Below are 15102 nucleotides of genomic sequence, written 5' to 3'. Positions count from 1 at the left end.
ATGTGTAATCTGTTAAAGAGCCCCTCACCAGGTCACATAGCAAATTTCCGTTATACGCTAGAAGTTGTTACATGCCCTCTAGGGAGCGTTCTGCTGCAATAATTATTAAAATAGGTTCATTAATAGCCGAGATATAAATATTTCAGTGGTGCGAACCCATGATTTCAAGAGGCGAGTTGTCCCTGTCTAGTCTCCGCAAGCTTAATTCCTTCCCTGCGTTTTCCCATACTGGAGCCCGAGGATTACGTGACGCATATGTCACGAGCCCCACCTTCTTCTTCTTTCTCTCTCGCTTTCTTGTTGTGCGGCACACTTCCGCTGACGGTTTCTGGTGCAAGCTGTTGCATTTGTCTCGTTTCGTGCAGCGCACAATATTGGGTGCTGTACACGAGAACACCTGACTAGCAGTATAAGTCAGTGCTGCACGAACACTGAGGCAGATGCTAGCAGATCACAGAGCATGATCGCGTGCTGGAGCACGGTAGCAAGTGACATAGTTTCGCTCTCCATGCGTGCAACTGCACAACATTGGAACAAGCAGACGAAACTGAAGTACATCTCTTGCTACAGTACGAGATGTACTGCAGTTTCATCTGCTTGTTACAGTACAAAGTAAAACAAAGACATGCAGACATTCGGTTTATAGGTTTTACTTCTTCTCTTAACTTTAATTGGTCTATTAAAGCAACAGATCAAACAAATACGTAACTGCTGTTGCCTTGAATAATTCTCAAAGTTATGTGCCACTATGAGCGATGTCACAACTCTGCCATGTACGTAGGTGCACTTGTGCAGTGTAAGTAGACTCTCCAGCTGGGAGCGTGGCGCCCCTGAGGAGAAGGGCAAACAGCATTTGATTTGAAATTCAGCTCTTTCCACAGCACGCAGAGATGTAATACTCAGCAGACACGATCGTGAGTGCGCATTGTATGCACTGTGCTTGTCAGCACAAAATGGCCAGACCTGGTGAGGGGCCCTTTAATTCTATGAAATATCACAGATTTTTCCCCAGCCAGTTTATTCCATAGCGAATCCTGCTAGCTAAACTGCTGCAAATGTTCATTTTACCTTCTGCAATACCTGTTACAGAATCATCATTGTTGTTCTTGTGAATGATTCCTTAACCTTTCGAAATGTGTAATTGCTGCCATGTCACATTCTTCAGGAGACACAGCAGTAGCGATGGACCCCCTGAAGGTTTGCACAATGTGCTTGACAGTTTATCAAACACAGACGGTGGACTGGTGAGTCCTGCTTATTTTTGTGTGCATTTCCTCAGCATTTGGTACTGTGTGTGAAATACAGCACCGGTCACTTAATGGACTTTTCCCTGAGCTGGCACATCTGCAGTGTAATTGTGATTATGGTGTGCATGTTTTGACAGCATAGGTACCCGCACAGGATTTTCTGAAGAATAGACATATTAGACATAAAAATCCAAGGACACCTAAGCACTTATGAGTTATGAATGCAAAAGCATTAATGTCCAGTTGAATGCCACTGAGCGGTCCGAGTTTTGCGCAGCCTTCAGTGCCAACATTGCATGCCGCCAATGTCCTATGTGACGAGAGACCGAGGAAGCTGCAGCAGCCACTAAAGTCAGCAGGCGTGTGCAACAGCTAAGCCCAGTGAGATTGAGAGAGAGAGATGTGTACTGTGCACCGACTTCCGAGAGCAAGACGGTGACACCCGTATGCAAATGCCTCGCTGATGACAACCCACGGCGTCGTGGCGCTGTATCTGTTCCGTCGAGGCGCGCTGGTGACGTGGCGTTGCGGTGATGCCTTCTGCCCTCACGCAATGCAGTTTCGCCCGCTGTGCTCCATCAAAGTGCACTCGTAACATGGTGTCACAGCTAGCGGGAATTTAGGTACCGTTTTGCTGCTACAGAGGCCGGCTCTTTCACTCAATAAGCCATTTGATGCTTTCACATCAGAACAGTGAAAACTTATTTCATTACTATATAGTCACCTGTAGCCTGGCTAGAGCATTGCGCTGGCCAAATTTTTCAGCCCAGGCTGCCAGCCACGTCTTCCAGATGGCAGCTGGGAGGCCCGGGGTCCAAGTCCAGGCTTGGTCACAACTGAACGAACGGGCCTGGACCGCGCTCACTGGAAGAACTGACATCCCTTAAAAATTGCACTGCTAATGTGATATATGCAAAGACGTCATGGCAGGGACAATAAAACATTTAAAAAAAGCTTTTTCTGACGGAGCACATGTACAGCTAACATAAAAATGCCAACAGTAGCAAAGGCTAGGTTACAAATTTCTTGCAAGGCATTTTACTTAAAGAACACTTGTGTATGCTTGATGGTTTTAATGATAAGGATTATGCACACTTAATTGTAAAACAAAAAGGAAGAGAAAGAAGAGTGTCAGTTTCACCTGAAAGCAAAGCCTTGACAGCATTAACAAGGTTTAGCCTTGTGCTAGAGCTCCTTGCATGGTATTCTAACAATACGCGGAGGCAACCCAGCATACTAGATAACTGCTGCAACGCAGCAGGAACAGCATGCTAGAAATACAAGGCGAGTCACAACGCTGTCACAACGGCAATGGTGTTACTGGCACTGAACCTTTATGATGCACATGATGACACTGATGGAAAACTGAGAAAACTGTCAGAGTTTGCCAGTGCCAGATTTAGCATGACTTTTACTGTCCTTGCTGGTTCGACCTGCTGTGGTAAGCACACAGCTGCTCAGCCAGAAGAAGGCTAATATTAATTTTAAAAATTCAGATTAGATATAAATACCATTATATTAGCGCATGCAAGAGCAAGCACATGTTGTAGGCCCACTCTATGCATTTCTGTGCGGTGTCAGTAAATCGCCCCAAAAGGGGGCTTCATGACACGACATGACGGCCTGCAGTAATCGACCCACTTCAAGTTCAAGCACTGATCCCAAAGGCCTGGCCAGCCCATGCCCAGCGTGTCAACCAACCGGGAAAACCGGGAATTCTCAGGGATTTTCATTAGTGTGGAAATACTCTGGGAAAACTCGGGGAATTTGTTCTTCTATCAGGGAAAATTAGCTGTAACTTTATTGAAAGGGAACGAAAGTCGCGATAATGCTGGCTGAAGTAACAGAGAGGAATCGCAACGAATCGTTTTTGACGGCGTCATCGGCTGGAGAAGTTGCCAGTGTACAGTCAATGACCGACTTTCCGGAAGCCCGATGCTTCGCGGCGCCACCACGTACCCCATAGAGTCAGTGTATAAGAACGTCTCTGATAATGTATCTTAAATTTCGGACGCAGGAACTGTTCGCCGTCCAATTTTCCAGACCTTTTGCCGTGACCGCAGGTCCCAAACGGCATTAATCAAAGCCACCACCGCTGCCGTTTTGATTACCTCGCCGCCTCGAACCAGCGAGAGCGCCGGTTCGAGACGGCGTTGAGACGAAGTTAATTAAGGCACAGTTACTTAAAATGGTGTCAATTAAGGTACTCAAACCCACGACCTTTGGTGGGAGAAAACAAGTAATAAGAAGTAACAACACATTTGATGAGAATGTGAAGTATTTTAATGAATGCCTCTTGAGTGTGCAGGCTTTTGCCTTCACCCTCTTTGGCGTATGCTAAAGTGACTGCCATGTTTTTTTTTTTGCCTTTCGTTTCTTGTTTGCAAGTTCAACCCGAGTCTCCTCCATTTTCACAATGCCCTCGTTGCTCTCCACTCGGCCAGCGCACCTCATTAAAAAGTGCTCTTGCTGCCTCGCTTGTCTGTGGGACTTTCTGGCAGCCACATTATTTATTTAGTTAGTTAGTTAGTTAGTTAGTTAGTTTTAATGCCTTCAGGGCCCATAGGGTGTTACAGAAGGGAGTGGTAACAATAAATAGAGAAAAAAGAAGGCAAAGCAAATATTAGGTAACATATTCAAGCACATATTTAAAGTCACTGGGGTCTGTAATAGATACAATGGAGCTGGGCAAGTGGTTCCATTCATTACAAGCTTGAGGAATGACAGAATGAGTGGTGGTTAGTGTGACAACGAGGAACAAACACTTTATAATGATGGTCAATACGAGATGATTTGAATGAAGGGTGGGAAAGTAATTCTTGCTTAAGACGAGGGTTATGGTTGTAAATCTTACGAAATAAGGAGAGATGTGCTATTTTCCTGCGTAAGGAAAGGGACGGAAGCCGTAACGCTGTTTTCATAGATGAAACACTGGAAAGATGGGAGTAGTTGGAAAAAATGAAACATGCGCTACGATTCTGTACAGTGTCAAGGTGTACGACAAGACTTTCAGGAAATGGATCCTACACTGCTGATGCATATTCTAGTTTGGAACAAACAAAAGTTTTATGAAGAAGGAGTTTTAGAGAAGAAGGGGCCATTGAACAATTACGGCGCAGGTATACCAAGCATGCGGTTAGCATTACTGACAATATAATTAATGTGTGGATTGGTTAGAATTAATGTGGACCCCTAAGTATTTGTAAGCAGTCACTTCATCGAGAGGGGAACCATTTATGTTATACTTACAAGCATTAGTGGAAAGTTTACGAGAAATTTTTCTTAGTTTGCACTTTGTCGCGTTGAGTTGCATTTTCCATGTGTTACACCAATCAGAAATATTGTCAAGGTCAGTCTGTATTAGTGATGTCGTTATCAGAGGAAATTACGCGATATACAACACAGTTGTCTGGAAAAAGCCTAATAGAGGAGTTAATACAATCAGATAAATCATTTATATAAATTAGAAAAAGAAGGGGCCCAAGGACAGAACCTTTGGGCACTCCTGAAAAGACAGGACAGAGAGAAGAATCGTAGCCATTAGCAGTTACGAATTGCTGTCGGTTTAACAAAAAGTTTTTTATCCAAGCAAGAATTTTAGGGTCAAGATTTAGTTTACTGAGCTTAAGATAAAGTAGTTCATGGCAGACAAGGTCAAAAGCTTTAGAGAACTCTAAGAATACACAATCAATATAAAATCTCAAATCTAGAACTACTACTAGTTCATTAGTAAATGAAATTAATTGCGTTCCATAGAAGAATGTCTTCCTGAAACCATGCTAACGAGATGTGGAAAAAGAATTAGCTTAGCTAACCATGTGAGAATAAATGACATGTTCAAAGGTCTTGCAAGGGACACTGGTCAATGATATTGGCCTATAATTTAGTGCAGAATGAGTTGCCAGATTTAAACAACGGCACCACTTTGCCCACCTTCCAATCACAAGGCAGCACACCAGAATTTAAAGTGTGAGGGAGAACTTAATACAAAAATTGGACGAGTAAGCAACTGCACTTTTTAAAAATTTTACGTTTACACCATCGATGCCACCTGCTGATGAAACCTTTAAATTGTTAGTAAGGCCAACGATACCATTGTAGTCAATTACTACAGGAACCATTATAGGAAAGTTCGCACCACAAAATCCTGGCAGGCACTCAGCACGCTCATGCAAAAATGCTCTTGAAAATACTTTGTTGAATATGTAACAAAATTGTGAACGAGGAACGGTAACGCCACTGTTGTCAGTTATTCACAATACGGTTTCGCAAGCACCCGTAACAACTCCCCAGAACTTTTTGGGGTCATCTTCTTACAAAGCAGGTGAAGTAGTGCTAAAGAAAGTGTGCTTAGCGTCCTTAATCGAATCTTTATATTTGCGGGCGATCTGTTGATATGCGGTTCAATCACCACGACCATTCCTGAACTTTATTTTTCGGAAAAAGTGTTTTTTTCTGATTCTGAAGGCGCTTTAAGGACATTAAGCCAAGGTGACCTTCCCTTGCGACAGTTGAGCCGCAGAGGTACATATTTGCTTGTTAGACAGTTAGCTTTTTTTTTAAACATTGACCAGTTTTCCTCGACAGTGCACTCGTAAAAGCTGGGCATGCAGCCTTCCAAGAAGGTTGCTAGTTCACAATTAATAACTGAAAAATCAGCCTTATCATCAACCAATACTTCGTCTCGCTCAGCTGTACTATAAGTGGTATGCGTATAGTACATTGAGTTCTATGGGAAGATAAACAGGAGTCATAAAAAGTCGCATTATATCCAGTCCTGCATAATAAGCAGTTATGTTATCATTTGTCTGAGTTGTACTTGAAATAATATTTTTTTAGGCAAGGGAATTAAACAATTTATTGCATTCATTTCTAATGCTCTGTTTAACAGCCACAAGGACTTCCTTTTCATTTAATTTATTTTTGCTTTTCATGCAGCTTTTACACATCTACCTTTACTTGCTACTGCTGTGAATAAAGCAATTCATTAATAGTGTTACTGTATTTGCACACAATTAACGTGACCATGAATATAATGCCAAGTTATGTTGCAAAGAAACAAGAAACGACATGTAAAAGTGGGTGCCCACAGAGTGCTTTATTCGTTGTTACTGCAAACTGCTGTCACAAAATACAGTGAAAGGGCGAGTGCATGCACAATTTGTTGTCAGTGGTGACATTTTTGCCACTATCGGCAAGAGTGGTGTCGTCCGCCATGCCACCAAGGTTATCGGACAGGCAGCACTTCAGAAGTGCCCATGACACAATCGAACACAGCAAAGTTGTCTGTGATTGTGTGTGTTCAAACATGGTTCCGTACATGGTAGTGATCACAGTGGTGCCTAGTGGTTTAGCCCACTGCAGTTTGAAGTGGCAAAATATTTTTTTTAAAATTATATTCATGCCATAAAGGCGAACATAATGCAAGGCACATTCTTAGGCCGGAAACAAGGAGAGAGCATGAAGTCAGGCAGTCAGTTTTTGCAACGTAACCTCCTCTGACACCATTAATTCCCTGCCATCCCTAGACCAATAGCTGCTGAAGCGTTGCTATCATTGCTGTCAATTTTACTCGCTCAGAGTCTTTGTGAATGTGTCTGCATGTCGCCCCTGTAAGATGCAAAGAGTCAGCGGATACTATGTCGTTATCTGGAGATCACAGTTTGTTGCCACTTTGTTTACATAATTGCTGATAATTGATCATGATGACATTCAGCCTTTCAAAATTCATACTTTTTTGGCCGAAGCAATGCAGACAATGTAACTTCTCAGTTCTCGGCATGCTCAGCCTTGTGGAAATTTGGGTGAGTTGGTATACATTCATAATGGTAATAACGCGAACAAGACGACGACAGAGGGAAAGGGCACGGGACGAGCGCTGACTCACCACTTACTCACAACTTGCAGTTGTGAGTCAGCGCTCGTCCTGTGTCCTTTCACTCCGTCGTCGTCTTGTTCGCGCTGTTGCCATTGTGAATGTGGAGGCTATGCTTAGATACTATGGACATAGACGCATTTTTGCCTGTTTTTCACTAGCCAAGCTGCGCTACATGACCGCCAATAAATACTCCAGAATAAGCTCTCCCTCCGTTTATCTTTTGGGGCATAGCGGTCACAGCACCGCACTTGTGATTGGGAGGTCTGTAGGTCGAATGCATGTTTGAATGGCTTTTCTTTTTTCTTCCTTCTTTTGGCAAGGGTGGGAATAATATAAATCTGCATGATATAATTTTCACTTGTGCTTCACCAGCAGGCCTGACACATAGGGTTCCTGCCAAGGGAAGCAAAGTGACTCGGCGCGAAGCACGGGGGTGGAGGTTTAGGTAGATGCCACTTTAGCGGTTGCAGACCAATGAATAATGGCACGTTGTTACTGCGAATTTGTTATTTTGTATGCTTCTCCATTACTGACTCTGTGTCGGCCACTGTGATCCCGTTTGAATGAAAGTTAAGCACCGTTTCTCGCATAGTGCATATTGCCATCGGCTTGGGGCGAATGGAGCAAAGAATGCACTCCTCCATAGTGACTAGGTGCCCATCCCCAAATATCTCTCTCACACCTCACACGTGCGCACCAGCGTCGGGCAAAGGCAGTGCAGCTTTCGCGGGTCTGTGCCATTGACAAAATGGAAATACGCGTGGCTGATGCTCAGCTCTAAAGGCCATATTGGCGAGAGCAGCAAGACCTTTGCAAATCGTGGCATGTATGCTGCAGTAGTTTCCACTTTCAGCCACCTAGAATGCTTTGTTCAAGTACCCAGAATCCACTCAAGTTCTGCTAATTGTAACATACAAAATCAGGTGACATGTTGAAAGAACTATGGGGCAGCATTTCGTTCTTTAGATTGATGTTACACACAAATTAAGCAGATTTTTTAAAATCTAGCAACCAAAAACTGTCATTGTTTTGTTTGTTGCCATTGCAAATGCACAAACCTTGTAAAGTCTTTGCTAATGTGCTTTACTGCTGCATTTGAAAATGATGTGGTAGAATACGCTGAAGTGAACAGGAGCATCGAGGCACTTAACTGTTTTAGGGTTTGTACTTGCAGAAACTAAATTGGTGCAACTGACAGCTTTCACTGAAAACTGCTGCACGGTTGATAGTGAACACCAACGGAGGAATTTCTTCGTGGGCACCATGCACGAGTTCTTCCACTAACTGCAGATTCGATTCATTGCAACAGCAGTTCAATTCATGTGTAAGCACGCAGCAGCAGGAGTTGCTTCACAAAGCAAAAAGGCTTGCTATTGTTGGAGGGATTGTTATCACTGTAATAATACTGTGGCAGAAGAATGATTGTGTATCTAATTTTTTCAGGTTTTGAAGGGCCAGCCCACTTAAACTACTGTTATAACGGCCACTTTATGTGGAACTATCAAATTCATGAGTGGGTTCGACTGTAGTATTATGCTGGGGAGCATGTCAAGTGGCAAGACCTGGGAAAGACACTGCACACTGCCTGATCTTGAAAACCATAGTCTGCATGTATACGTGCATGCATGTGGGCTTTTATTGTGGTATCAAATATATGGACACTAGGCGGATTTCCATGGTCGTCGTTGCTATGAGGTTCCGTATGAAGTCCAGCTCTAATAAAATTGCGTCCGCATGCTGTATGCTGTAGGTGCACAGAAAAACATGCGAGGTTGAGCTGAGAAGGATGGTGACTTGGTGCGACATCTTCTTGTGCGCCACACTAGGAGGAGGGGGTAGGGGGGTGCAGGAAGGGGGGCGTCATATCGCGCATCTCCACTTCTCTCCGGATACTGCATGGTGCAGCTGAGTCTTGGAAGTGATCTATGGTGGGTTCGAAGGCTAGTCAATCCAAGATAGCTGACGGCTTCACGTGCGCTGTTTTCTCGCACGCCTAGTTCATGTTGAAGTGAGAGGCAGCACCAAGAGGAATTCGCTCGCCGCTGCTGCTGCTGCTCATCATCACAGCAGTGTTCTGACAGCAAGTGTCCGCGGTCATCATGTGTTTGTGTTTGCCTATGTGTGCATGACACCGTCCTTGCTAATTTAGTTAGTAGGCGAATGTTTGCCGCAGTTTATACAGCTGCTAATACTATTAACATTATTAATAAGGGGAAATGAGACATCCACCCAAACGTAGCTAAGTGCTACAAAGGAAACCCATACGGGTTCCTCGAAAGAAAAGCCTCATAGTTGAAGAAAAATTCATCCTGGTCCGAGACTCAAACCTGGGACCACCGCCTTTCCAGGGCAGCCGCTCTACCACCTGAGCTAAACAGGGGGCTAACAGATGGCAGGTCATAGTTGAATTTGTCAACAACTCGAGGCAAAGGCAAGAGTTTGACATAATAGTTTCCCCTAATTTCCACTTATTAATTACTTCTCTCCACCTTGCGGGTTTCTGCAGAACTATTACGTGAAACTATTAACGTTACTTTGTATAGCTAATAATTTGCTATCGCAATCAATGATTTGCCTTTCGTGCGTAACTGCGAATTTTTTAAGGGCAACGCTGCTGTGAACATGCGAGCCAAATATTATTCTTCTGCATGCAGCAGAGAGCCCACAATCTCACATAAGAGATCCCTCACTCTCTCCTGCTTTTGGGGTCTCCTCTATTTTGCTACCCTCATTGACATCAGTCATTCGGCAATAGCTCATGACCATGAGTTGAGCATGCATCCACAGTCGTCAATCTTTAAGCTAACAGGAAATCAGTCGGCGGTTGTTAACCTGTCTCGCCTATCCTGTCATCGCTCCTTTATCATTCTCGGGAGAATTATCAGACACCAACCTTGAAGGATTACCATAAGTGCATTGCAGAAAGGAAAAAAAGTATGAAAGGAGCGATAGGCAGGCGTGCCAGTTGAGTAGAAATTTTTGGTTGAGGTGTAATGGGGAAAGTAAATGTTCGTGCTTTTTATGGTTTCATTATTATTAGATTCTTCTCAAATTTTTTAGAATGTTTTCATTGAAAGGCTTCGCACTCACTCCAGTATGTCCTCATGTTTGAAGGAAAGGTGTTGCAGGGCCCCTGTAAGCATACAGCTGGTATACTTCTTCAACTTCACATTACGTTCCACTTGGTGCAGGTATTAAGATTCCATTAAAAAAAAATTTTTAATGAAATATTGACACGTGTACTTATCTTTATCGGGCGACCACGTTTCGCCGCTTAACAATCTGTAATCGCACAGCGCGGGACGCGCCTGCATGTATCCGACGTTTCTGGAAAGTTATCGGTGCTTCTACCCGGCTGTCTGTTGTCGCCGAACCTCGCGTTATCTGATTTCATCGCTTGACGCGAATTGTGTAGAACTTTGTAGAAGGCATGCGGGTCCCAACGATTAGTCTGGAACATTCGATGACTGCTGTATAAAAGCCGACGCGCTTGACCCGCTGATCAGATTTTCGACGATCGCCGACCGTGTTCGCCGCTATCGTTGTGCTTAAGTGTAGCCTGTTTTGTGGGCACAGGTTCGCCCAATAAAAGTTAGTTTTGTCGTTCACAGTATTGCTACTGTGTTCTTTGAAGTCACGACCACGTGACAATATAACATTTTTTTAATGAAATCTTAATACTTGCACCAAGTGGAATGTAATGTGAAATTGAAGAAGGATACACTAGCACATACAAACTGTTTTTGTGTTTGTGTGTGATCCTTTGTTTTGGATGTGTTACATTCTACTTTATTGCAGCAGTCACTAGTGATGCATATTCCTTGGCAGAGGGTTTGGAAAGGGCAACTGCAGTGACTGTTTCTAAAGAGACTGTGCAAAGTAGTACGCACCAGTCATCATGGTTGTGCACTTTTGTGGGCTTCATGGTAAATTTATGCTTTCAGCCTTTTAAGGAGCATATTTCTCCCTTCTTCAAATCATACAGGCACTTATTACTTGTCTCACTGGCAAGGCAAACATAAGTGGCTACATGGGGTGACGTGCAGCAGAATGTATTTAGTTTCAGTGGCATTCATATTTGTCTATCTGACTTAATGTCATGTGGTGCCATATTTGCTTTTTTGCAGCTGGATACAAGAGCTGTGAAGACCTCCACGTGGCCTCTGAAGCAGTCCAGCTCTTTTCCTGTCAACTTACCCCTCTCACATTCTGTGGGTGATGCCACCAATGATGGAGGTTGCCTTGATGATGCTGCTGGGGCTGGTTTCTCAGGCAGTGTCAACTCTTATTTTCTGTTTGGGCACGGCTCGTGACAGTGTCGCTTGCGTCTCACATTCTAGTGAGTGTACCCAGCTTTCTCTTAGCAAAGCTGTGTAACATTTTCGCTGTGTAACATTTTTGATGCAGTGGTGCCAGTAACAGGGATTCACTTTCTGCCACTGCTTGGCTAACAAGTGTTCTGCACTATTGTGTGAACGAACTGTATTGAGCACAAGTGCAAATCATCTCTGGACATACATTTGGCTTTTCAGGAACTACTGTGCTGTGCAGGCATGGCACTTTGTATGTGTGCTTCTGGAATGTTTCACTCATGACACATGCTACCTGCAGCACCAAGAACATATGCATAGCCATGATTTTATACTGGATATTTTTGTTGTTCATTTATGCTTAGGATTCAAAGCATTGTGTTTTCAGATTATCAAGGGCATTGCAACTTTACCGTCATGCCAACCATCCAAGAGAGCTTCCAGGCTGTCACCAACATGGCAAATCGCCTTCCACTTACAACAAAGTTTTTTGCTTTTTGACATTATTTTGCTTAGAAATCTGCACAGCATTTTATTAAAGCTGTAAGAACTTTTTTTCTGTGGTTTTATATTTTTTGAAAAGACACAACCCATAAGGGTAAGTTTTTAAGCTAGTCATTCAGGATTTCTAGTTCATTCGTATGAAAAGTAAGCGTACTGTAATATTCTAATCTGGAAACGTACCATCACTGCTCAAATTTAGATGACAATTATAGACCTCCCTACATACTTATGTTAGAAAGGCACAACAGAGCTTAGGTTTAGTGGCAAGCACAATCTGCACTCATAATCTGCTGCTTATTGAATGCACCATTTTGCTGAGAAGTAGCATGCAAGTTTGCAATGTAACAGTAGTAAGAATGCATAAAGAGGAATGAATATGCAAGTGTGAAACTTTGATTGGTGGCTGCTCACACAAAGTGCTGTGAAAAATGGGCCACCTTGGCCAGGACCTCGTGCTCATCTGAATGAGAATTTGTGCAAGCATGCATGTCTTTTACTACCTTGTTTAGCATGATACATATTAAAGGGGCCATGACACGGTTGTTCAACTTTTGTCAGTTTATCATTGTAACTGAGAGTAGAGGGGCCAATATGGTTACAGTAGAACCTCGTTAATACAATCCCATTTCCTGCAATTTCCCGGTGCCAACATTTGCGATCGAGAACAAACAAAATGAGCCAGTGCAGTTACGCTTCTTTTTTTACTGGTTAATACATTCCTGAAAAACTCAATATTGCGGAACCAACATTCAGTATGTCGCCAAACTGCGGTCGTATGATAAGTTTTCAAGCCGCTAGATCCCATCTGAACAAGAGGCCCTTTCCAACAATACTCGCCTGGCCGTGTCGTGTGAAAATGCCGGCACACACTCAGTTTCCTCTTTTGGTCCCAGCAAATCTCCTCGCAGATTGTCGCATGTCGCATTCATGGCTATCACCGCCAACCCTATTGCAATAAGCATCTTCACCTATCTGTTTCACATTGCATGTGGTGTAGTCCGTTTGTAGCATACCGTGCCAAGAAAAGAGTTAGTTTAAGAGACAATTGCATCTGAAGGGTCCGTGTACCCTTATCACAATTAAAATCGCTTCAGAAGGATCGACATTTGGGCGAGTTGGTCCTGTCCTGTGTGTCCTGTGTGTTCCTGCCTTCTGTCTTCGTTTTTTCGCGCTGCCCCTTCAAAATCGCTTGCCCTCAAGTGAGGAGTGGGAATGTTGCATACGCCATCGCCACTCTTTACTGCCATCAGTGGCACCTGACAGACGGGTGCTACGTTTTTTTTTCGAAAAACGCAAACGTTCGGCCTTGGAGAAACTGAGTCGAGACAAAGCATTAAATTCGCCGCTGCAGCTGCTCTTGGTCAAGTGGTGTGGACTGTTCTGCCATGCCGCGACAACACATGGACATGTAATTCTCTGCTACTTGCAGTTTGTGTGAGTTTCATGATCCAGCAATACCAGCACAGCACTAGCGATAACGAAACTAATGAAATACGAAAGCGCAAGCTTTGCAGAGTTAAGCAAAAACAAAACCTTTCAACCGCCTGCATTGTTGTCAAGGGTAGGGTCGATGGGTTCTTCTTTTGTAAAATTCAGATAGAAGGGAACAAGTACCATTTTCTTCCATGTTCTTCCATAATGTAATGCAAATATCTTTTTGTTACAAGTGATTGAGTAGTAGCGACAGCATTATAATGAGTGCCTACGTCATCTGTCGAGTACTTGAATGTCCCAGTTGGGTGTCAAAATGTGTTTTGCATCTACCTCAATTCTTGATTACTAAAGCTTCGTTCACAATTATATTAATGGCCTATACATTCTTGAGCATTAATCTGTCACTTTAGCTTGACTTAATATTTACCTTTAGTGTCCCGTTAATAAGTGATAACCCAAATGTCCCGCCGTTCCCTGCTGCAGGCAGCGCAAGTTGAGCATTATGTTTCACTCTGGTGGCATTATAGTCCGTTGTTGCTCACCAGCTCGATTTCGTTTCGGTTACCCGTCATTATCTTAAAACATTTTGCTATGCAGTAGGAAAACAACAAAGCATGTCTCAAGTCGCTCGAGCCCCACCAGCTCATCGCATGTCAGCATCTCATATTGCAATGATTCTGGATGAGTGGGAACATGTGGGAAACGCCTCGTGCGAAGAAGCTGCCCACCCAGTCCAAATTCGATGAGCACAAACGTAAACTTGCCAAAGCTGAAAAACAACACGCATCTCGGGCCACTCAAGGCCCACGAGCTCAGCATGCACTGGCATCTCTTACTGCAACGATTCGCGCAATGCCTCACATTAAGTAGATGCCGACTATAGTTGAGTCTGCAAAATTTTTTAGTGACTTTGGGTCATGCATTTTCCCAGTTAGTATGTCTTTCTTTCCTTTTTTTTTTTCTTATCCAATAACGTATGAACAAGATTCTGCCATACATACACAAAAAATAAAGGGGCTCTCGGTGCACATTTAAAATCTGATATTCAATTTGAATTGCCTCTAAGCCGCCCCTCTCACCGACGGCTATCACCATTGCGTCGGGAAGTGTGGGGCCACCGGTGTATCATCTGCTCCAAAACAGTCCAAAACCTTATCGGACATCTTGCTCTACACATTGTGGCACCCGACGGCACAGCAAGGCCATTGCCTTTGATTTCTGCCTATAATTCCCTTAAACGAGCGCTAAAAGCAGCAGAAACCAGTGAACACCTACAGAAGCTTTCTCAGGCTGACCACCAAGATACACATGTGAAAACGAAACGACACATGGCGACCATGAGGCATTTTGCGTTTCTGCACGCACTTCCAGCTCTTGCAGCACACAAAAGCATGACTCACGATTGGCTTTTGTTACTCCGAGGGAGCTGTTGCTGGGGGTACAATTTCATTTTGTTACCAGTTTGTTTTGCCAGACTGCTCTACAGTTCAACTGCAAAATTAAAAAAAATTCAAATACAGGTTTTTTTACCACACTGAATGTGCTAAAATTTTGTCAGCTTGCTGTGGGGCACATACGGTTTTAACATGCAATGCATGATTCAAGCTCGAAAATTTGTCATGGCCCCTTTAAGTAAGCTCGAAGTATTTTAAGAAAGCCTTTGGTATGAAAAGGCACCACCTCATAAATCTTTTTGCACAAGAAGTTTTCAGATTTTTTACCAGTAGCG

The 15102-nt window shown here is 43.5% G+C and overlaps 1 protein-coding gene across 4 annotated transcripts in view; it reads left to right on the top strand.

The window, feature by feature from the left end:
* Positions 1 to 15102, top strand: part of LOC126546034 (uncharacterized) — a 102832-nt gene that overhangs the window by 79704 nt on the left and 8026 nt on the right. For 2 of the 4 annotated variants that reach the window (XM_050194097.3, XM_050194096.3), the window contains exons 9-10: positions 1166 to 1244; positions 11253 to 11990. In XM_050194097.3, the coding sequence (XP_050050054.2) occupies positions 1166 to 1244; positions 11253 to 11438 (265 nt within the window). In that variant the 3' untranslated portion in view covers positions 11439 to 11990. Of the gene's footprint in view, positions 1 to 1165; positions 1245 to 11252; positions 11991 to 15102 lie in introns of those variants that run through there. The other 2 variants (XM_055061647.2, XM_055061648.2) reach the window with 2 other exon arrangements.

The sequence above is a fragment of the Dermacentor andersoni genome, chromosome 1 (genome assembly GCF_023375885.2).
Source record: "Dermacentor andersoni chromosome 1, qqDerAnde1_hic_scaffold, whole genome shotgun sequence".
Lineage (NCBI taxonomy): Eukaryota > Metazoa > Arthropoda > Arachnida > Ixodida > Ixodidae > Dermacentor > Dermacentor andersoni.
This window is presented reverse-complemented; position numbering and strand designations above follow the sequence as displayed.